The sequence below is a fragment of the Dromaius novaehollandiae genome, chromosome 2 (genome assembly GCF_036370855.1).
Source record: "Dromaius novaehollandiae isolate bDroNov1 chromosome 2, bDroNov1.hap1, whole genome shotgun sequence".
NCBI classification, from domain to species: Eukaryota; Metazoa; Chordata; class Aves; order Casuariiformes; family Dromaiidae; genus Dromaius; species Dromaius novaehollandiae.
The window spans coordinates 84,213,073-84,237,344 of NC_088099.1; the positions used below are offsets into that span (position 1 = coordinate 84,213,073).

At 43.0% G+C, this 24,272-nt stretch overlaps 1 protein-coding gene across 1 annotated transcript in view; it reads right to left on the minus strand.

The window, feature by feature from the left end:
• MYO10 (myosin X) overlaps positions 1-1,743 on the minus strand; it is a 171,051-nt gene extending 169,308 nt beyond the window's left edge. Inside the window, exon 1 of the mRNA XM_026121851.2 lies at positions 1,375-1,743. Within this exon, the coding sequence (XP_025977636.2) occupies positions 1,375-1,395 (21 nt within the window). The 5' untranslated portion in view covers positions 1,396-1,743. The remainder of the gene's footprint in view (positions 1-1,374) is intronic.
• Positions 1,744-24,272: the final 22,529 nt, after the last annotated feature.

A 24,272-nucleotide genomic window follows, 5' to 3' on the forward strand; every position in this document is an offset into this window, starting at 1 on the left:
TTTAGTGTTTACCCTGAACAAGTAACAAAGTGTCTTTGATCGGATTTCCTCACCTGACATAATGAAGCTGTCAAGATCCACCAGATAATTGTAAAGCTCAAGCTACTTTCGAGACCAAAGCTTCACTACTTCGTATTTTGTATCACAAGATTTTGTCTATACTTAGTAATATGTACTTTATGAATGCATCTTAAAAAGAGACTGCATAACAACAGCGCTGCTCCTGATATACCCCACATGTGATGCCTCATGTGCCCACGCAAGGGGGGAAAAAAAAAGTATATTTCCAATTTTTTGTAGAAGGAGGGTGATACCCCCAATATCGAATAGCAAATTGATAGCAAAGCTAGGAACTAAAGCTAGATCTGCCATTTCTAATACCCTGTGCCTTTTTAAACAAGAGGTGATAGTCTGTCTATTGAGCTTTGGAGCTAAAACCCTGCGGCAACCCAAACCAAATCACACCCCCCAGCACCGACTCCTGCAGAAACACCTCCTCACTGCTCCGCTGCCAACTCACAGGCTTCTAAGCCGGCACGTGCTGAGACAGCCCGATAACGCAGCGGGTATAATTTCGAAAAACTTTTTTGTTTTCTCCTCCAAATAACTTTCGTTTTCCTCTTAGTCCGAACCTACAAACCCCGATTTGATTAAAGAAAAATAAAATAAAATAACCCCCACACACACACTCCGAAGCGGCGGTGTCAGAGCGCGGGAGGAGGGCGAAGCGGCGCTGCCGCGCTCCCCGCCAGGCGAGGCACGAGCTACCTGCCGCAGCCGCGGCGCCCAGTCGCCCCGCCCGGGCCTGGCCGCGCGGGCAGCAGCCGCCGGCGGAGCCTTTCCGCGGGGCTCGGCGGTGCCGCAGCATCGGGCCAGCTGCGGGCGGCGCCGAGGGCTGCGGCTGCCCGGCGCTTCGGCAAAACCGAGCCGCGGCAACCTCCCGGCCGGCGCTACTCGCCGGAGCGACCTCAAAGCCGCTTCGAGCACCATCCCGCTGCAGCCCGCGACTTCGGGCAGCGCTCCTGGAGTTTCGCCCTCAAGCCCTTGACCCAAATTGCCAGCCAGCACCTAGGCAGTGTTAGGCACCCCCCCGCCCCGGGGGAGGCCGCCGGCTCCGAGGGGGGCGCACCTGGCCCGGCCGCGGCCTCCCCCCTCCCCCGCACACGGGGCACTTTTTCCTCGCTGCGCCTCAAAGCGGGCTCGGGGAGTATTATTTCTGCAAACACCGAAGTGCCGGCCTGAAAAACAAAGTGCTCGCGGAGGACTTTTAGGCAGCCTCCCGCCTTCCTTGCTCGCGTCCCACAAAGCGAGCCCGACGCGAGGAGGAGGGAGGAAAAGCCCGCTGCCTCCCGCCCCGACCCCCTCCGCGCTCACCTCCGCCAAGAAGTTGTCCATGGTGGCGGCGGCTCGGCCCGCCCGCAGGGCTGCGCAGCGCCGGGCCCCAGCCGCACACCATGTGCCGCGGCCCGGCCCGGCCCGGCCCGAGCGGAGCCGCTTCAGCCGCCGCGCCGCCCCATCGCGCCCCGGCCCGCAGCCTTTGTCCGCCCCCTCAGAGCCACTCGCCCGGCCGATCCCGGCAGCGCATAGCCGCCGCCGCCGCTGGAAGCGGAGGGGAAAAGAGGAGGAAAAAAAAAGAAAAGGAGGAGGGGGGGAGGAAGGAGGCTCCCGCTGCACGCTCCTGCCCGCGCCCTGGGCCGCCCCGTCGCGGCGGGGCAGAGGCGGAGCCGCGCCCCCGCCCCGCCCCGGCAACGCGGCCGGCGACCCCCGGCCGGGCCGGGCAGGGCCGCCCCGCGGCCCCCCACGCCCCGCCCGGCCCCCCGCTGCAGCCCCAGGCGCAGGTCGCGGGGCGACCCGCCGGCCGCCCCTTCGGGGGTGTGCGCTGCCCGGGGGTGTGCGCTGCCCGCTTGTGCAGCACAGAGCTATGCGAAGCGCCGCCGTCGAGCACGGGCTATCGGCAAAGCTGGATCTCCTTAAAGGAATATATACGCCCGCGGGCTCTCCTCACGCAACCAGCTCCTGCGAAACTTCGCGGCAACTTTGCATGCAGGCTCTCGTCAGTCCTACGTATCTTCCTTTACTAAATACATACATTGCAACAGGTCACACTGATGAAACGGTAGAGATCAAAATCGCATCGCTCTTTCCTGCCACCTCATCAGAGTATGCCGGGCCTCATCCCACAGCTTAGGAGCTTTCTCAGCCATTTATGTCTGCGCGGAGCACGTGCAAAGTGCTGGCCCGTTGGATTAGTATCGTTCTGCACTCACACGCTACCTGTAGGCCACAGCACGAGAATCGCATTTTGCGGATATGTTTCACCAAGGTGGGCCTATTTCTTTGACATTATGGGAAGAACTGTACAAATTACAGCCACAAAGAAACTGAATGCAGCATCCAGTCTTTTGTTCTCAGGCAGGACTGTATCATCTCCGTAAGAGCTAGGGCTTGTAAGCAATACAGAAGATGAGCCCTGGCTATGAGAAACAACAAGCAGTGCAGAATACACAGGTTTTTTAAGTGTTACAGCAGCTTGAACATGTAGAGCACAACAAACACCATTTAAAAAGCAAGTTTAAAAGAACATACTCTGTGCAGGGAAAATCATTCCTCTTTCATCTTCCATTTTTCACAAATCTTGTGTCAAAAAAAATCTGTATAAAGATGGGAGCAGGTGAAAGAGGTTCAGCTCTGAGATAAGTAACGTACAAAATGGGGCTCTGCTGGCCTTGGAGGGTCCTGTGGTGACATCCAAGCAAACTGCCAAGCAGCCAAGGGTTGGGGCTGGGAAGAAGCAGCACAAGAGGAACTTGCTAGATCCCTGCATGGGAGCTGTGGCTGCCCACCCCACCAGATGGAAAAAAGACAAGCAGAGTGCCTAGGAAGGCAGCAACTGCCTCTGACGTAGCTTGCTCCTGTGATTCAGCAGCTCTCCTCAGCTCCTCTTCCCATCGCCAGCCACAGCAGCTCCCGACAGCAGAAGCACTGCCACCCTGCCTGTAGCTCAGGGTAGCATGGCCAAGGTCACCCTGCCCCAGGACCACCAGCCGCACCTCTGCCACATGCGGCTGGGGGCCACTCATGGGACACCCCAAAGCTGGGGTGCAGGGAGGTCACTTTCTTGCCAGCCCCTGCCTTGGTCACCACACCCCACTATACAGTCCTTACCTTCCTACACTTGCTTCAAAACTCAGGGTCTGCACAGGTTTTTGCCTGGGTTAGTGAGGGCATGTCTACACAGTAACAAATCTCAGTGCCGTTAGCTTAAATAACTCATTACTGCGTTATAGCACATGGCATAAATCCCTGCATGCACATTCAGTAACTCTGTTCCCAACTAGCTCCTGCACTTCCAACATCATTCCAGGGGAATCGGGTTTTCTTCCACTATCGCTACGCCAGAAAGTTTCCCCATTCAGGGAATTCCTAAGCTGAGGAGGGCTGAATCAGACCAGGGATATTTGTTACGTTCCTCTGCCCTCTGATTGAGTGCTTTATTTGACAGCATGCTGCTGGAATGTGACGCACATGTCTGACTACTGTGTTGCACGCAGTGAGGCCTGCAAAGCACCGCAACTTGGAAATTTATGGAAACTTCTGAGCTTTCATCCAGTAAAAGCAGCCTGTTTATTTTTAAGTAAGTATTTCAGTAAATTACAAGAAACCATTACCAATAGAACACAACCAGATTTATGTCATCTAAAAATATATAACAGGAAGGATGAGTATTCTCCTGTGGCATGAATGTATTATAGAAGGCTGTAAAGCTCTTCAGGTTTCTCGTAGTGTTTAGAATGACTGCAAAGATGAATGAGCAGAAGGGGCCTTGCAAGAAGGGTGCTGGGGAGCAGATGGGAAATGGGAACAGCAGTTTATACTGTCGCTGCAACAAGCTACTGCCTTTTCTTGCTCTTTGTTCTTACATCTGTTCTGCTCATGGTTTGTAAGTGCTAGCATCTGGGTTTCATAGAAAGGGGTTTTGAAACACGGCTTTTCTTTTCCCAGAGCTGAAAATTCTTACTCATTTTGTGCAATGGTTTTGGAATCTGGAAAACTCCACAAATCTGCTGTACCAGACTCCATCAGATCTGTGAACATCTGGGGACTTGGCCAGTTCTGCACAGCTCCAATTTTCTTTTAATCTGTAAAAATGCATTCTCTGATTGTGTGCCTAAGCTAAATTACCTCCTTTTGAAGCTGCTCACGTGTACTTGGGCTCTGATTTCAGCCTGGGTAAGGACCAGGAATGGACTGAAGGCTCCATCCCACCATCACAAGGAGATATCTCCTCCCAGCTGTAAGGGTCTCTCCTCTATGCTGGTGCCCAGTGGCTGTTAAAAGACCTCCAGCAGCTCTCTCACTTAGTGCAGGACAGCTTCGGCATTTGCTAGATTGGTTTTAGTCTCAGCCACTCTATTAGACTCTTTTGATACTCCTCACTGAAATACACTGCAGTATATGAATTATTTTGCATCTTCACCCTGCTTTTCTGACCTTCCTCCCGACCAAGTAGTTGCTAAACTCCCTATTTGACCCAAATGTCAGACAAATAACAGACCTCTGTTCCTTCTTTAGCTCCAAAATAATCTTTGTAGCTACAATTGTCATAAGAGCCTGGAATTCTAAAACTGGAAATCTCCCATAGCATGCAGCCATCTTAATTTCTGCTCTGGAGGCAAAAACAATTCAACAACTGCAAGCCAGCTACCTATAAATCAGATGTTTCACCTGAGCCATGCTTCTTCACAGGGAATTTCCCCAGATCAAATCTGTAGGGCCCTTTTTAAAAGATTTATTACACCTGCCTTTATTAGAGTTTGCAGACACAATTACATCCCAGCAAACCATCTTGAGCACAGCTGATCAAGTTCTAGATGTGTTTTTCAAGGCAACTTTCCCCTTCTTTCTCATCAGACTCATTCTGCCAAAAATGTTGGGGGCCAGTGCTGGGTGGGCAACTAAGGCCTGTCACCCCGCCTCGAGGGAGCAGGACGCCAGGGGGGCAACTGGGGTAGCCCCAGCCCTGGGGTGCATCAGGCACCAGAGTGGTGGGGGGCTGACAGGTTTGTTTTACAAATGCTTTTCCTCCGCTTGCCCTCTGGAAGGGTTCACCTTTCTCTGCCACCTACCCTGGACACTGGCTGTCTCCCACAGCACTGCTGCCCCTTCTTATCTGAGCAGCCCATTGTACATGCACATTGTTTTCGGTCAAAGATTTAAATATTGATAGATTCAGTTAATTCAATCTTATTAATCAAAAGTAGCATAAATTAAAGTTTTCTTCTCAACAAAAGGAGGCAATGACTTGACTTTGCTCACACTTTGAGGTCTTATTCCAGCCAATCCTTTCTCCAAAATGTGCTTTTGGATTTTTCCCCCCTGGAGTCTTTGTCTGTGGCATACCTCATGTTTGCACAAGCTTTGCATATGGTCTACATTTCTGGTGAGAACTCCTGTTTCTTTAAACTTATTCCAAAAGAAGAGTTTAACTGCTTCTTGTATTTATTCTCCAGGGTTGTTGTTGCACCTGTGAGCTCCAGTCAGGTTTCAGTTCTCTTTTGGTATACGAAATGTCGTTGACATTATTCAACTTAGTCTCAGAGTTCAAGGGCAAGGTATTAGTAGAGAGAAATATTTCTACGCTGAGTGACAGCATATAGAGCACAATTTGCTAACACACCACTCTGGAAGGATACAATAGTAAGTAAAAAATTGTTTCAGCAAAATTATCATCTCCGCAGAGTAAAAAACCAAATTCCTTCCATACATGTCCATCACGACTCCTTCACAAGCATGTGCCCAGGGTGCAAAGCCGGTTCAAGGTTTTGGTTCTAGTTTTCTAAACAATTAATGGATTCTGTTCAAGTGAATACCCAGGCTGGATAGCCTTCCTCTCTTTTTGACTCCGCTTGTTAGTTAGCCAGCTCTCCCCATGCACTGTACAGGGAGCTAAGCATCTGACTCCCAGCTGTGAGCTCCATTAGATGCCAGGCACCTGAGTGTTAGGTCTTGTTACACTAAGCTACATCTTGCCAGGATGAGTCTAGCTCTAAAGAGTGCAATGGATAAAATTAATTATTCATGTTCACATATGAACTTTACTCATTAACCTTTAGGAGTAATAAATAAATAAAAAGTGAATAGCTGGTAGATTTTGGTAACAGGTTTATTTATAGCTGCTATAGCAGTAAGTCATTGCAACATTTTCTTCTTACATAAACAGGCTTCCGATAGGAATGAAGAGAAATAAAGCTGGGAGACATTTTGTTGGCTTCTTGAGCCTCTCTCTTCTGGATCAAAACAACTTTTTTGATCACTTTCACCTCTTTACACCCTAATTTCCATAACTGTAGTTTCAGCATAATACTCTTTAGAGTCCTTGATGAGGAAAAGGTAACAGCTATAGAAAACCCACATGGCAATCACAGACATAACACATGTGATACCTTGTGCGCTGCTGGGCTGACTACACATCCAAAGCAGCAGTCTCATTCTTTGGGATATACAAGTCCAAAACTGTTATCATGGAGTTGGATTTACCTATGACAGTGTATTTAACTCTAACAGCTTGGGATCAGGCAAAGGGCAATAAGTACATTTTACCCTGCCAGTGATTCTCTTTTCTGATTTTCTCTAATGTCTGTGTTTCTGTGACTGTGAGAATTAGATTGCTGTACACAATTTTTGACCAGAACCTCGACCTGGGAGATTCAGGGTTTTGTTTTTTATATAATAAACCCATTTTTTATTACAAGATTTTAAGATAGGACTTCACAGAATCCAGCCTTTTTTTTTTTTCTTCCAATTACATAGTGCTGTCTCTTGATTTAACAGCTTCTAATGCACATATCAAGATGGGCAACTTTCTAACCCCCCACTTTATTATCTAGTTCCTGAATTCTACTCAGTCCTCCAGGCACTGCCGTTTCGGAGCCTTCATCTCACTTGCTTAGGATAGTCTCTCCTTTCACCCAGTCCCTCTCATCTTGAAACAACCTGCTTCCTTCTGGGCCCTGCAGGGAGCACTACCGCTGATGCTGGTAGACTATGTCCTACGTTCAGTCCTGCGTCCTCCTTGGGTGTCTCAGCCTCCTTGCCCCTTCATCTCATTCAGGATAGTGGCTGCGTATCTTCCTCATGAGCATCTTTTCGTTCAGCTCTTCTCTTGCAATCTTACTTGCAACCTATTCATTTTAATTTTGTGCACCATCTTGGGCTACAGTTTGTACAGAAGATAGCACAGAGAGGAAATTGTATACTACGAGCCTATGGGTTTATCACGTAAAGACCTCTGCTGGAAGAAAAACAGAAGTGACTGATGAAATCCATCAAAAAAAGTTAAAATCAGTTGAAAGACAAAGGCAGTGGGAAAGCATATGAAAAAGGAAAAAAGAGATGAAGAAAGGTTTTCTCACCTCCTTCAGAATCAGACTGTGAATACACTTTCCTCGTTTTCTCCCAGAAAGTCTGCATAAAAGCACATGTTTAAAGGCAACTTAGAGTTGTAAGCTCCTTCATCACAACTTACGTACATGTTCATTTATCAAGTAGCTAGAGCTGTGCAAATGTTGCTTCCCCCCCAGTCCCGATCCAATATCAGGAGGGTTGCGTTACGATCCCAAGGACGAGATTAAGATGCTAAAACCGGTCAAATATTGTACAACCTTTTAACTTTATTTTCCACGAAGTGGGGAGAAAAGGTGGGGAAAGGGGAAGGGGAGGAGAGAGAGAGAGAGAGAGATAGGGAGAGAGAGAGAAAAAGAGATAAAGAGATATCACCACCCGTGGATCCAGTGGCGTCCCGTTGGTCCTCTTCACCTTGGGTGTAAATTTTAGCGATGCACATGCAGTAACTACAACTCGAGCAGGGTCCCACCCTAGGTTCCTGCTGAAAAGTTCAGAGCCAAATCAAGGCAAATTAAATAAATAAATTGTAATGGCACGTGTACAGTAGTTACAGCTTGAGTTGGGTGCCTCCAAATAGGGACCCTGAACAAAGAAATCCCTGGGCAATTATAGCTTTTTCAAATTAAGTTTCCCACCCCTCATGCGGTAGTTCAGACCAATAGTAATTTTTAGGTCTGGGGTCTCCTGCTCCTTATTGGGTCTCATTGTTGCTCCTAGGCAGGCTGTTTTTCTCCCTTATCTTTCCAGCAATTAGCACTGCCCCAGCAGTGACAGTAGGTGTTATCTCCCAAGGTCCTGATGAAGAGGATATAATCCAGACCCCCCTAACTAACACTGTTTCAGCAGTGAGGGGAGGCTTTGTTTCCCAGGGTCCTGGCACCCAAGTAGGCCTCACTTCAAAGCCTTGACATCCTCCCTCCTGGAGTGTGAAGCATAGGAATGCAAACTGCTTGTAACTCCCTTATCTTTCCAGTCTGCACCAGCTCTGGAGCCCTTTCTCACTGAACTAGGGAGTGCGGCCTAAAGCTTCAGCAAATTTAGCTATTCATGCTAAGCAAATTTTATAGAAGTTGTGCTAAGCGGCAATAATTTACAGTCCAGGTCCCAAAGTCTCTGCCTGATCGTGGTCTGGTTCAGCGCGGGCTCGGTGTGTCCTGGTTGGTCGCAGGGAGACCATTTCGGGGGTCGCAGCAGCTTAGTCCTGTTTCCGCTGGGGACAGATGGCTTGTTCGGGGTTATGGTTTGCTTGCACCTGATGTACCAAGAAATGTTTAAGGCAAAAGTTCACTCATCTGTCCGCCACACCCCCTCTCCTGAATGTTACCATCATGAGCAGAGCCCAGGAAAGGGAACGTATGAAGGTGCCTTTTGCTGCTTCAGAACCAGGTTAGTTCAAAACACCTCCTCTAGCAATTTAAACTATGTCATCCTCATTTCTACTGAAGCAAACAAGGAACACCCACACTTTCCATGTCACTGGCAGTGCTATGGAGGGAAAAATCTTCAGCAAAGGGCAGCAAGCCACAGCAAAGGACAAGAATATGTTAAGTCACTGCAGCTGCTCAGTCAGCAAATATAAATCAAAGGCTTCCCTTTCGCTTGTGGTGTCAGGCCAGTTTAAACACTGCCCATGCTCAACCCCCACCATTTATCACTCCCTCCGCTGTAATATAAGAAAAAGGTGAGCCTACCTTTGCATGGTAGCTTGCCTCCTTAGAAGTGAATTTCCAGATCTTTCGCTTTTCTCATGCTTTGGTTTGCACCGCAGCGCAGTCCAGAGCATGCACTCTGGGTTCCCTCCACAGGAAATAAAGCTAAAAGGTATGCTCCGGAAGCACTCTTGCCAACTAAAGGGTGCTCAGTACACGGGCACTGACTAGAGCCAGCCTGAAATAAAGCCTCCTGAAAGGCATCTAGCGTGGGTGATGAGTCCTCAGCATGACCTGCTTCACTCTGCAGATACGCTCCTATTTCTCTGTGCTGCTTGCTGGTGTAGCCTAGCTGTTTTGTTGCTATGGGTCGGTGTAAGAAATGGGTCTGTGGAACTAAGTCCCCTAGATTGCTTCCTGTGCTAGAAATTAAGGAGTCTCATTATAGTGCAGGAGAACGTAAAATCTGTTTCAAAGAATTTCCCGCAGATCCTCAGAGCACTTAAATGACGACCACACAGTCTAACTAAGACATGCAGAATACTGTAAATATACACAGTAGAGAAGAAGATGTTCTTAAGGAGCACCTTCAAATATCCATTTAATAATACAAAAACAAGGTTTGAGCATTGTATCCTTTCGTAACCACATTTATAACTTAATAAACTGTCCTTGAAGTCCTCCCAAAATCTTCTCTGGCAGTGCATTGATGTGATACATTCAAGTTTACTAGATTAAATTTTACCTAAATACAATTGTTTTCTTTTAAGATCTTATTCAAACATTGTTTTAGGAAGTGTTTTTGGTCTCTATGGACTTACAGCTTTATAGGTTTGCTTATTTACTGGATGCATTCAAGTGAATAAACACACAATTTCTTTAGCACAAACAAAAGCAAAATTCCTGACCTACATCACCTTGTTACCCCAGAATAGAATCAAAGGCTGTTGAGCTAGTTTATGCTCCTATTTAGAAATAGGAAGACCTTTGTTTTGTGTGCAGATACTATGCACTTCTGCTCGAGATCGTAGAGGAAACTGGGGAAGTGAGCGAGCATGGTGCTAGCTACGCTCTTGGCATGCAGCCTGCCTGTAGCAGTATTTGGTGTTTGTGTTTAGTGGCAACGCAGGAGATTAACAGACTGAAAAGACATCATGGTGATGTTTCGTTCCAGGCTCATTAAAGGATATTTGAGACCGTATCTTTCATTTCCCTTGATGTGGGTATACGGTTTCTCTAAGACCCATCAAACAGTAGCAATGCTTATTCTTTTCTTATTCAGTGAACTACAGGACTTGCACAGGATGCAGCAACCAACTGTAAACAAAAAATAAATCAAAGAACTATTCCATAAATACAATTGTTAACATTTGGGTAACAAACACGGTAGTAAAACAGGTATTTTTCAAAAGCAGAACAGTAGCTAGGCCCCCAAGACCAACAGGCTTTCAAAGGGAAACTGGGAAGTAACTGCCATATGAATCGCTGCAATTTTTTTCGCAAGATAGCTAACACCTATGTAGCTGCATCAAGTCAAGTCCACCATCAGAACCTCATGGCTTTTCTGCACAGCTGATTTCCAGCTATATCTTCCCTATGCTAGTGACTAATGATTCCTGTTTTCATTTTTTTTTCTAGCTACAGAATCCCACAACTGGAACAAATTTTCTGTGCTCGTGGACAGAAGTTTGAATATAACAATGTGGTAAATTGGGGGCTTTTCCCTTTATTTACTATGTCAGTAAATATTTCCATTAGAAGCCCACCGAATGTTTACAAGAGATTTTCACTCAAAAGCATCCCAAAGCCTTCTATAAACCCTGCAACATAGCTAACACCTTCTTCTACATCTAGCACAAATTCTGCTCCAAGTTTAAAAGCTTTAAAAGCAAACAGAAACCTCTTCAGAGAGGAAGCAAATCCCAACGTATTCATGTGAAAATCCCAGTTGAATCAAGTTAGAGGGAGGGAAATCATCTAAAGTAAAATCTGGCAGAATACCCAGCTGGCATCTCAATGGTCAGTGTGTGACCACAAGTCAGTTATCAGAATGAAAACCATGGAAAAAGAGGTAAAGCACCACAGCCATTTGCCTGCTGAACAGTGATCTGGCAGCATGACTGTCTTGGCACAGAGAAGCAATCTCTGAAGTCTGGTCTAGGCTGAATGATGAGGCTGAAGTTCACTGACATGCTAGAGAACTTCGACTGCATTTCTTAGCTACAACAAACACGATGGATTCTTTTGTCTTGACTAGAAAGTACAAATACACAGCTGAATTCAGAGCAGCCCTTGCTACTAATTGAGCTAACTAAACTGCAGGCTGAAAACAGACAATTTAGTGAATCAACTTTTGCCTGGATTTTAGCTAGAAGTGATGGGGGAAGGTTTCTTCTTATTTTCAGACAAATAGGTGAATCCCTTCTCAGGAAAAGCTAATGTCAAAAAGAGAAACAAAACATCAAAAGACTAAGCTGGATGTCATTAAGAACAAAATGTGTGCTAAATTAGGCTTGTGTGTTTTGTCTTTCCTGTTATTAATAGCATTCTCAGAGGATACTGACTCACTAGATGACTGAAGTACTTGTGGTTTGGGACCCACTCTGAGCCAGCAATCCTGGCACCAGGGAAGCTCTTCTCTTTTCTTTACATAGGGAAGCTGCCAGGTCCACTTGCCATTTTTGCAACACCAACAACTGTACGCAGCAAAGCTCTCAAGCTAGTCAGGGATCTGTGAAGGGGACCATCATCTATTATCTGGTGAGGTTACTCAGCTACCAGTGAGATTTTCTAACAGGAGACACTCAGGGGTTCAGCAGCCTTCAAGTACTTGCCCCTTCACACCCACTTGGACTAAGGATTGTTTTTGCAAGTTATCACCTCACCGTGTTCCTCTAAGCAGGGATTTGCCAGCCACAGACAATCCTCATCTAAACAGGTTGGAGGAGCATGCTACTCTTCCACACTTGCAATTATTTTTGCTTTGTTCCCATGAAGTGAGATGATAATGGAGAGTACATCTCTTCTGCTCAGTGCTGTGTTTTTACTTGAGCTATTTAGCTGGATTAGAAATTCAACTTTTCCTAATGCTCAGGTGACAGGATTACTGCTGTGGAAAGTGCCTGCCTTTAGGGAAAGCAGGTAAATAATTCAAACTGCAGTGAAAGTCACCTTCTTCTACTGCTATCCAGGGTGGTCACTGGGACCTTCTAGCAGTCAGAATCATTTTGATGTTTCCATCGTGTGACATTAACACGGCTAAAAGAGGGAAGTATTTGTAAGGATTTTCTGCCTTCATGCTGCACACGATATGTGGCTTGTAGGACTTTCTCAGCAGTAAGATGATAAGGGATTCTCTTTGTCAGAGTACTTGAGGCAGAATATTGTCATTTTATGTTTTCCAGATATTTGGCCTCCCCTCAGCAAGTTAGCAATCTTGTTTTAAAAGCATAATTAATTCTATATGAAAAGTATGTATTTTTAATTGTACGCCTGGCTGTGTAGCAACATTTAATCATTACCAATACTCTAAGTCATTTTTAAAAGGACACAGATTCAAGGAACTTTTTTAAAAAAGGTTTAAATATTTAGATCGAATATGTCAATGTAGTCTATTGGTTCTGCTGAGCACAGAGATAGATACTATACATCTGGTGTGGCATGAGCTCTCAGCTACGTGAAGATGAGCTTGTGCTCAAGTCTTCGCTGAACTGGATTGAGTGACTGTAATCTCAGCCTACTATTGTTCCTTAAATCTTGTGTAACTACTATTTAGTAATAAAATCCAGGAACCTGAAGCAACATGTGAGCAATTTAAGATGTTAGTTTCCAAATCCTTCCTTTTTAAAACACTTAAGGTAGATAATGCTGTTTATATGCGACACTTTTTTTTTTAAATCTAACTAGAAGCTGCTCCTCTAATTCTACTAGAAATGTGCTGGGATTTACAACTGTGTAACTGAGGGACAAATTAAGTTCAAACAGTTGGACTGCACACAGAACAGCGACACAGTGGGAAAGTATCCCCAATTTCAGCCAAGAAACTGCTGCTCAGGTCTCAGCCTGCAATTGCTCGTTAGTACACTCCGCTTAGTGGATATGGCAAACCCATAAACCCTTTTGCTTCTTGCTAAACCATGCCTAGCCTCTGTGCTTGGAGAGCCCCTGCAGAGGAAGGCAGCATGCTACAACTCTGGGGTCCTCCGGGTATTCTGGTGTCCTCCTGCCCCTGTACAGGGGCTTTTAGAGAGCTGCTCCCTAACCTGCGCAACGTACCACTACAGTTATACCGCAAAGGGAGAGGAGATTAATCTGTAAGAGCATAATTCAACAGCAGGCTTCTCAACTTCTACATATGGGGAATGTTTAGGAGTTAAGAGGTCTCTACTGCTTTAAAACTGTCTGTCAAAGTGAGTTTCTTTTTGGTTTTGAGGGAAAGGGAGATTTTATTTTCTGGGTGACCTTAAATTACCCAGACTATATAATGCATGGTATGATCAGGACACTCATACTGACCACTTCTTCCCCTGTAGTCCTCCCCCGACAGCTTTTGTCCAAACTACATCAGATCCATTCATGAGATTTTCTTCATTCAATCTTACACTATTCCCCAAAAATTCAAAGGCAGAATTGATTTTCCAAAAACTAATGCCAGCAGGAAACAGAATGCAAACTGGAGCATTCTCATCTTGAGAAACAGGCTAACAAAGAGAATATTGTCTTCATTTTATAGAAGTTTGTTGTCCAAACTGCTTTGACCAAGCATTAGACTTATAGATAAGTTGCTCTGTGGCACCATTTGAAATGCTGACAGAATGGCATCAGTGCTCACAGTACAACAATCTCATGAAGTCTTTTGCAGTTGGTCTTTATGCTCACCCTCATAAAACTGCAGCCAAAATGGGCAATTTATGCTTAAACTAGCCTGCCTTAAAACTCAGCATTATGCAATGGAGAAATACAAATTAGCAAACTTTCTTGATTCAACCACTGGCACTTACAACACAATAAAGCATTCTGAGGTACAGGTAGCACCCGACTTTTGAAATCTTTCAAAATAAAGCATATATAAGTTATTATCACTTAATGAGGTGTCATCAGGCTTCTAAATACAATCCAGTTTTTGTTTGGGAACCTGTCACAAAGGGTCACTAGGTGATATTCCTGATAGCAGCACACAAGTACATGTGTAACTTGTGAAGCAGCTGATATTTCTTTACAGACCTATGCTTTGTCAGGAGCATCACAGTCCGTAGCAATGGCAATGAGTGAGGTCTGCAGACATGCACAGGTGATCCAAGTAGTGACAGTCAAATAACACTGGATTTTTTGCTGTATGGTAAGTCCACACATTACATGAAACCATCAAGCTTTCTCTGTTGCTATTAAATGATGACAAAATGAAGAAAATATTCCCAGTATAGGAATTTTGAGACAGCCCTGAAATAGCCACATCACAAAACTAGTGCTGCCATACTTATCACTAACAATTGGAGTCCAAATAATTATCAAAGTTAAACTGTGTTTCGAAAGATCTCTCAAAACCAGTGGCTTTAAGGTACTTTAGTTACACAGTGAGGAACATCTGCACTTCACAGCAGTTTCATGAGCTGAAACCTATGCAGTGAGAATAGGGGCTAGATTCCGAATACAGCTTTTTTGTTAAGATCATCTGATTTTATTTAAACAGAAAAGAGATAACATACAGACACCTAGTTTTCTTTCCACTTGCACATTTTTCCCCTCAGTGATAAATCCATTGGTTTAAAGAAGTCCTATCACTATAAGGCAGAAGCAAAGAGGACTCAACTCAATGGTCAAAACTGAGAGTGTAAGAAATACCACTCAACAGAAATGCTAAATTCTGTAGTAGTTAATAAACTTGCAACATATCTCATCATAAAGTCCTAGAGGGTAGAGCAGAATGAACACAGCTCTGTACATGGACATAGCTCAGGACAGCATGATAGAAAAAACTACCAGATTTACATTACAGAGCAGAGGGTTTTTTATTATAGTACTTAAGGTTAATGAAGCACTACTGACTTGAGGGAAGATGACAAGAGATATAGTAAACAAGCTGTTATTGATTTGGCTCAGGGACAATGAAATACCCACTGACCCATTCTTGGCCCAGTTATTTACTGCTGCTTTTGCTTACTGCTAGATGACAGATAGTGTGACAGATGTCCTTTATATTTGTGATATATAAATATTATAGTCTGCTGGACCACAAAAATATAAGACACTTCAGAATGTTATTTACATTGCACAGATTATTTAAAAAAGTCTCTTAAATACCACAGAAATATCTTAAAAAATGACATTCTCACTCAAAGGAATATACTGCGCATGTATGTTTACGTGTGCATTTAACATCTGAATACAAGTTTTCAGCTTCCCCATATGTCATCAAAATTAACAGATATCAGTATCTTGCCCAATTATAAATGTAATTATAAATTTTGAATAGTGCTGTCATAATTTATGATATCACTGAAAGCCCTTGAAAGATTTATATTAGGAATGAATTACAACCAGCTCTGAATTATAGGGTTGCAGTACTATCAAAAGATAGAAGTAATGTTATAAGCCTCAGGAGAGAAGTCTGATTCACTAAAATCCCAGTGGAATTACAGATCTGTAACTTTCACTTTCCTTGCAATTTTACAAGCAAGCCCTGCAAGCAAACATTGATACATTTACACCTCCTTGCCCAGATTCCCTTCTCTCAACTTATCCTGCTTCATCATTCCCTCCTTTTCTTGACTCCTCACATCCCTTCCTACTGGGACCTTCTGCTTTGGGTGACAACAGTAGTCACTGATCCAGCTGCAATTTTAAGGCTCATGACTTCTGATCTCTGCCTATCCTAATTTACACCATCACTGTTTGAACTACCCTCTACAGAAAAGTCAGCAGAAGCAAACATGGGTCAGTGTGTAAGACAAGTTTACAGGCCCGTGGACTGGCTTAGCCCATCAGTGAAAGTGGCTGTATTAACCTCCTAGGTAGAGAACTGGTGTATTCGTGGTGTGGTACATCCCCCATTCTGCCACTTTTTCTCATTTGTGTCAGTGTAGGTTCACAGGAGGCACTGGCAGTCTATTCCTCCTTGGTTTCCACAACCCTGGGAGAAAGGGTTTGTCTTCTTTAGAGGACGAAGCCAGGTCATTTGTAAGTTTTGCCTTTTGATGATATATTTTGCATTTTCCTGTCCAGTTTGGACTGCATGGGAGAGTACAGGGTGAAATTTTCTTCTCGGCAAGGATATATCAGAACAAGTCTTGCAGGTTACCTTCATGCTGGTTGTGACAGATGCTCATCCAAACTATTTATGACTATATAACTTGTATTTGGCAGCCACAATTACTACAGCTGTAGTTCCTTCCATTTCTTATGTGGAAAGAAGAGATATTCCATCTAGCACTTTTTTTCCTGAAAGGTTTGGGTTTGGGGACCTGGAAACCAAGAGGAAGGACCAGTTACATGTCACCAGCCAATATCATGGTAGGTGCTGCCCAGTGCCAGCAAGTCACCAGTGTTGCAGGGTTCCCACTGCCAACCAGCTAAACCATCTCAAAACACGATGCACTGGGCGTTTTCTTTTGTTTACCACAGGTTTTGCGCATATGGAAGATCTAAAAAGTGAATTTCTCCTAACTTCTGCTTAGCAGGGTTACAAAGAAATTAATGATACTTCGCTTTCCTCTGCGAGTCTTGCCTCTATGACTTAGACTTATCACTTAAAGAAAAAAAAAGGTCTTCTTTAATGAAATGCCAATGAACAAAATGCCACAGTTTATACCTGGATGAGGTGGTACTCAGCCTATCTTCCCCACTCCCCACAATAGCATTTTTGTAGCTTTCTGAAAATGTTGCAGATCAAACCACATTGAAAGGGTTAAATAAACCTAATAGCTAGCAATGAGAGCTCTGATCCCAGAGCTGCAAAAAGCCAGGACTTGTAGAATTTGGCACTTGAGAACGGATTATACAGGTGCAGAAATATGACAGCTGCGTATGATCATTGCCAAGGAGCAAATTAAAATTGCTCTTGAAATTCTCTCGCAATTAGTGCAGGGACACTGCACAACAAAGTCGGTGCTCACAAGTCCAGGATTTCACAAAGTGAAATGAATGCTTATGACACCAGCTATGTTTCAGTACGATTAGTGGTAATTAAGCAGGGGAGGGGAAAAGCCTCTGCAGACCAGAAGATCGCACACCCCATTTCAAAAACTGTTGTGAAAAAAACATTTCAAAGAATGTGCAGGCCACTATTTTGAGTTGGAAGCCACATCCATGATTTATAATTGTAACCATTCATAGAGTGCACTTAGTGAGAATGTAAATGTCCTTGCAAGAAACATTGTTAGATGCATCACCTTAGTCAAAATGCATTAAGAAAGCTCAGATAATTTCCCCCGAGAACACTCAATTTTCATCACCAGCTTATAAGCAGATGAATTTTTAAGAGTAAAACACAAACCAGCATAGGAGAATGACCTAATTTCAGTGGCTTATTTCCTCCTTTGGAGAGTAGTTGGTCAGAGGAAAACAAATCAATACAAAAAAAGGTCATATTCATTTTTAATCTTTGATTCTTCAGAGCAAATGTATGTTCAGTTTTAAGTGCATGAACAGTCCCATCTAAGTCAATGGAAAAATTTCACATGCACGAATCATGGTCCAATTTATACTGAGCATTTATACCAATGCAGAAAAGTGGATTTTTTTGTTTTTTGTTTTTTTTGAAGATTCAGGATTTTGGAGAGGATCTCCTTGACATATTGCATACGAAGTCTGCACTAACCTAGTATTAAGATAACCAACTAAAGTCAAATCAGAAAATGCAGTAATAAATCTCCCATGAAAATGGCCATGTGCTACATGGACTTTTTTCCTCTTTAATATGATACACATCCCATTTCTCCAAGAGAAGTAATTGAAAAATGTGTGGAAACTCTCTACCACAAAGCATTGTACAATGGCATAGACAAGGCAAAACCACACACCTTTAAATGGCCATTTTATCATGTCAGTATGTTAAACAAGAATTATGATAACCTTTTTAAATATGTATTTTGGAAAAAATCTGTCAGCTCTCTTCCCACATACCCTGCTCTATTTCAAACATAGTAAAGATGTGTAAAATGCATAGTTGAGTAACAAATATGATCTTCAGGTCATAAAAGTTTGGAACAAAAGAATAATTACGTTGATCATTGTATGCAGTTCATAATACTGTCATAATCTTAAGTTTTCTATTCCATGACATTGCAATGATTTATGCCTGTGGTTCATGTTCTGCGTTGTTCATAATATCACCTACAGCATATCAAATTGAGCACAAATCATGAATTTGTATCAAGGTCAGGGACCTACTGTACTTTTTGAACTGCCTAGCCTTAACAGTGCATCAGCATTACCAAAATGAAGCATTCCTATGTGATGTGCAACATGGAAACCTGAATTCTGCTCCCTGTTTTGTCAGAGATTCTCCTCCTTGGACTTGAATAAGTCACTGAGATGATGTACTGGTGCTCTGCCAAACACACTTAAGTCCCATTGGACATGGTGAGAAGTGTGGGAGGAGTAGACCTTCAACCCTGCATCCATTGACACAGTTGGACTCTCAGAGTAAACATTGTCTTGTTTTTGAAAGTGCCCCTGCCAAATGTTTAAGAACATTTAAGAGAGAGAATTGTTAGCTGATACTCTTTCCTTTCACTCATCCTAAACAAAGAGAGAAACAGTTTCCTTCATTGGCAAGCCCCAATCCTTCATCGAATCTCCCTGATAGACCGAGCCTCGCAGCACATCTGCTTTCTGCGGCACCGGTTCCTGGCCCATAAGAGCATCTGGGAAACTGCTGCATGAAAGGAGGAGAGAATTATCTTTGGGACCTGTGGCAGCACCTTTCGCTTCAGGACATCTTTCTGCTTGCAATTTTAAAGCATTGAAGCTCACATACATACAGATGCCATATCAAACTGACTGAATAACAAGTTTGCAGAGCCAAGCACGGAACAGTCAGGAAAAGCTTTAAAGTAACCCAGGCAACTTTAATTTCCTCAGTTTGTGCAGTCTTTAATTTTGTCATCACACACTAAAGACTCTCCTTCAGCTGACTTCTTGCCAGATGTCTATGAGCAACCACAAGGTTCAAGGTATCTAGGAGGTCCATGCTGGAAAAACAATAAAAAACAGTGAAGCCTGCGTGGAAATTTGCTCATCTTCCAGCTCTGAGAAGAACTCTGTAGTGGTCACCTGGGCATTCAATTTTCACTTCTAAGAGGAAAAACTGAGGGAAGGGGGATCACAGACTATAAAACATGGGAAGTCCATCTTAGGTAAAAATGATACCTGTAGGACGCAGAGACAAGTTTATCCAATTGCTCGGTATACCTAAACAAGCTAAAGTTGTTAGTTAAGTTGCTAGAAGTTCAGTCCTGACTACTATTGAGCTCCTTCTCTCAAAGTTTCCCAGCCATCAAGTTTATTTTTCAAATAGCAACTTTCTGACTTTACTGAAAAAACATTCTCAATATATTGCAATTTGATTTTCAATACGTAAAAAATGTTTTTCAATATATAAAAATTTCAAACACAAACCACATTTCTTCATAAAGTATCTTTTAGGAGAAATTATTCCCCTGGAACCCTCAGAAATTTGGAGGCAACAGGATGACATTACTATAGTAAAGTTACTGTTTATAAAAAATCCTGTAGATCTTTTGATTTTACAGAGCCTGCAGTTGGAAGTGCAGTAAGATTATTCTCCCCACTCCCACTGGATCAGCTACATTAGGTTTTTATTTTGAGGACACTAGCAACTGCAGTTTTCCCCAGCGCTAAACTATAATCCCCTCTTCTTTCTCTAGCCATTTGAGCTAGTAATCAGACAAAAAGCATCTAGAGCAAACGAGGAATAACTGCTTTAGAATTTACAAAATACTAAGTACTAAAGAGTCAGCTAGCAGCTAATTTACCCAAAATAAATACTTCCACATGAAACTACAAAATTAAAGATGGTACAGAGAAAAATATGGTTACCCATGCTATCTGAACTGTGACATTTACTGAATGCTTGTGAGCAAATAGCAATCTTCTTTATTTGTTAATACAGGGGTTCTGTGTGTTTCAGATTCAGTATGTTTGGTTATAGATGGACCAAAGTTGAAGAGCAGAAATCTATTTAACCAAAAGACAGTAAGAGGCTGGGGTCCATTACTGTTGAAGCAAGTAAAAGCATTGCTTTTGAAAAAGGAGTCTGGAGTATCCACTGTAGAAACAACACAGAAAAGTACACAAGAAACAGCAATAAATAAAATGCAAAAGATGAAATTATAATAAATCAAGCATAGAATTAATCTAAAAGCCTTGCAAGCAGATGAGCAAGTATTGCAAGAAAAGCAGGAATCTGCTTTCCTTCTGGCCACATCTGGAAAATTCCTCAGACTTTCAATCTCTCAACTTAAAGGCTCTGAAGAATGAAGCGAGGAGATCACAGACGCCCATTAATAATCACTCATGGCTCTTCTGGGGTCAGTTACCCCTCACAACAGATCTAATGTTAGGATTTAGCATGTCAGCCACAAGACTAAAATCAGGTTATTAATCAAAGTTTCAGAAGTATTTATGACGATCTCTTTTTTCCTTATTTTATCTCCCATTACAACAGGATGCAATGGCTTTCATACTCAAAGGCAAATACATTTTTGCTACTTCGAAATAATATTTTGGCATGGAATTTAAAAGCAGATGAAAACACCGGTACAGTCCAAAGACGTTCTGCCCATTTAATTTAAGCAATAGGATGTGGTTACAGCTCACCTGATATTGAAATCTGAGTTCATTTGTTTGCATGTTTTCAATGTTTGTTTGCAAGCTTTCTAGGAAGGGAAGGAGGACAAAAGCCTCCCTCAACTCCCTTTAATTTTGGGCCCTTAAAATCATGATGTGGGCTGATGTGAGGTGCTGCCGGATGTGAAGGGAATGGAAAAAGGCTCCTGGACTCACCAGGTTTCCCTGGCATAGCTGCTGCCCTGCCGCAGGGCCTTCACCGCTTCCCCCGGGCTGCTTGTAGAAGGCCGCCAGACTCAGCCTCATTCCTCGGGGGCGGCCACCTGCCGGGCCCAGGCACCCCAGCTTGGACCACCAGCCACTCTGCCTTTCCCCCAGCAGCAGGGTACAAGGCCAGACCTGGCACGTGCATCCTCGTGCTCTTAGGAGATCTATAAAGAGATCATAACTAACTTCAAAATCTCTGATAAAATTCTCAGAAGAATCCCTTTTTAGGATTCATTTAGGACCCAAATATTACCTCCCTGGTAAGTGCAACTTCAGTGAGAAGACAGTATTTTATTAGTTCACTGGTAGTTTCTGTGAAGCACAAGGAAATGCTAGGGGCTTCCATCAAAAAACAAGCACAAGATTTTGCCCCAGGCCCCTAAAAGCCCAGCTACTCCACCTCTGAGGGCAGCTCAGCAAGACGTACAGCGTTGGAGCCAGCAGGCTATCAACACGACTAGAAGCCACATGGGGTGCCCATGGCAGGGGCTATTTTCTTTCCCCACAGCTGTTCTCCCAAGCACTGGGGAACAGCACAGGCACTCCCCAGGGAGGTAAGAAGCACCGCACATTTGGGATGGAGGCAAACTCTAGGCAAAGTGCACTCACAAGGCTTAAACCAGGGACTCACTTCAGTAGCTCTGTCCAAGAAGCTTTGCAGTGATGCTCTAGGAAACTGTCTTTGGACAAAATCCTTTTTTTTTTTCTTTTTCCTAAGACAGACACTAGAAAAACAAAAAAAGGTGTTACATGTTTAATTAAACTTTCAGCCCAGAATCAAGTGTCAGTGGAAATGAGGAATGCCAAATAGATATGCCAATATGCCGAAAGAACCAACTGTTTGATGGTTGAGGCAGCTAATCTGCCGTGTGGGATAATAAAGTTCAGATCCTGCTTTAAATTAGGGGATGTGATTTTCTTCATATTCATTTCATTGATTTTTTTTATTCATGCCATGAGCAAATCTAAATTTACCTTTGAGAGGTCAAAACTTATTTGACTGAGTTATTTATAGTGCATAACATTAGTAAAAAGGTAGGTTTCTTTCCCTGCATGTAAACTTTTTTTTAAAAAAATTTTTAAAGATAAATCCACATTTGTATTAGTTAACCAACTTTGGGTTGGGAAATAGATCAATTCGGAAACAATAGGAAGTAATCTACTGACAATTAATAATCCTACCCACATTTTTCCAAGACTATATGCGCTTGCAAAACATTTGCCAGATACCAAATGGCGAAAAAGAACATGAGAAAATGAATTACTTTTTTCACCAAATTTACAAACATACACGTCCGATATTTGTCCTTCTGCCTTCTTCTCCTTATTTCCCCATAAGAATGCAGTGATCTGAATGTTCCCATTCAGTTAAATACAGAGGGTTTTTTTTCCCCATTATTGTCAAAATAGCAGCAGGATTTGGCCCATAACAAAATAAAGCTGTAGCAATATTTTAGATACTTCATGCATGGCATCATTAACATTTTGACAAATATCTTTGATACTGGAGCTTCCATCCACACTGCTCATCAGCATCTTGATCTAAGCTGCTTCTCCAGCTCTTCAACGCTTTGCAGTCTTCAGTAACTGAGGTATTATATCCACCTGTTGGTATTTTCATACCTCTTAATTTGATACTATCTTATCTACAACTAACATATTGGTTTTCCGTTTGTAAGATTAAGGTACCTTTCAGTGGCAAGACATACAAGCTCAGCTGACACTCTCTGCTAACAGGCTAAACACCACATCTCAGCATTTTACGCAACAGCTTTGATGCAAGTTCTCCTAAAATACAGGTAGGATTTTAAAATAAGCATAAGCTATTGCTCAAAGGCAGGGGGCAAAAGAGCTAGTGCTCCACATTGCCTTTTGAGGGGTTTCTGCAAGTCCCACCAGAAGCAACAGGAGTTAAACCCCAGTGGGGAGTCAGACTGGAGACGTACCTGCATGGCGCACTGCTGTGCTGTTGGGAGAACTCACCCTAAGGTACAGGAAATGGTACAAAGGCATTAGCGGGGCTAATCTCCACTCTTTTTCCAGCACTTAGCATCAGTTTGGTTATCCGTGTCTACATATGTGCATACAGAGAACCCCCTTGTAATTCAAAACCAAGTCCAGCATAATCTTGACTAGAGCTGACGATTTATTCAAGGGGATTTGGACTGTTTTTCAGTTTGCAAAACATACTTGTACACAGGTCCCTAGAACTCATTAGTATTTTTAGAAATAAACCATGTGTATAGAAGACTTAGAAATAAACCAGAACCTAGAAAATCTAATGTTTATAATTTTCTATGGCAGCTTTTGTGCAGGGATCTCAAAGCCTTTTACTAATATTAAATACACTTAAATACTCCATGTGTTATTCACATTTTAAGCAAAAGGTGACACACAAAGAGATTGTGTAATTTGGCAAAAAAAAGGACAAAGAAACCAGACATCCTGGTCTTGTGCCTTAGTCAGAGAACAACCCTACTGAGAACCAAGCATTCAGTCTGCTCTGCTAAAATTAGCTAATTAATAGGATTACAAAGTGAGAGAGTTTAGACTCCAGTAGGACCTGTAACATGAATATACTTTCTAACACTTGAAAGAGCGGATTGTGAAACCATATGAAGGAGAATGCATTCACCACTACCAAAAAAAAAAGATTAACTTGTTTTTGAGCACATTGAATAAGTGCACAATAAATAAAAAGGGGGAAAAAAACAAATATTAATCACCAGACATTATCATCTGGAAACCAGAAGAATTCAAGGAATCCATCCAAAACCTAAGCCTTTATAGTAACATTAAAAAAAATGCTTAGTTTTTCAGCCACACATGATATGTTGGCTAAATAAAAAACAATACAAAACAGATACCTCATGAGAGATCTATAAAAATACAGATTTGCAGCAATACAGAACATATAAGGTTAGTGATTAGGTGAATAGAAAGTGTTTACATTTAAAAACTAGAAAGTTGCTTCAAAAATCAGCAGGTTGCTAACCCATTACCCAAGTTAGGAAAGATTCTTTTCCCTGAATTCAGAAATCAGTTTTGAAAGAAGATTTGGTAATATCAGGTCAGAACACAGCCAACAACATCTGGCAATGAATCCCTTCTTTTATTATGCTATTAACAACGCAAAAGTGTCCG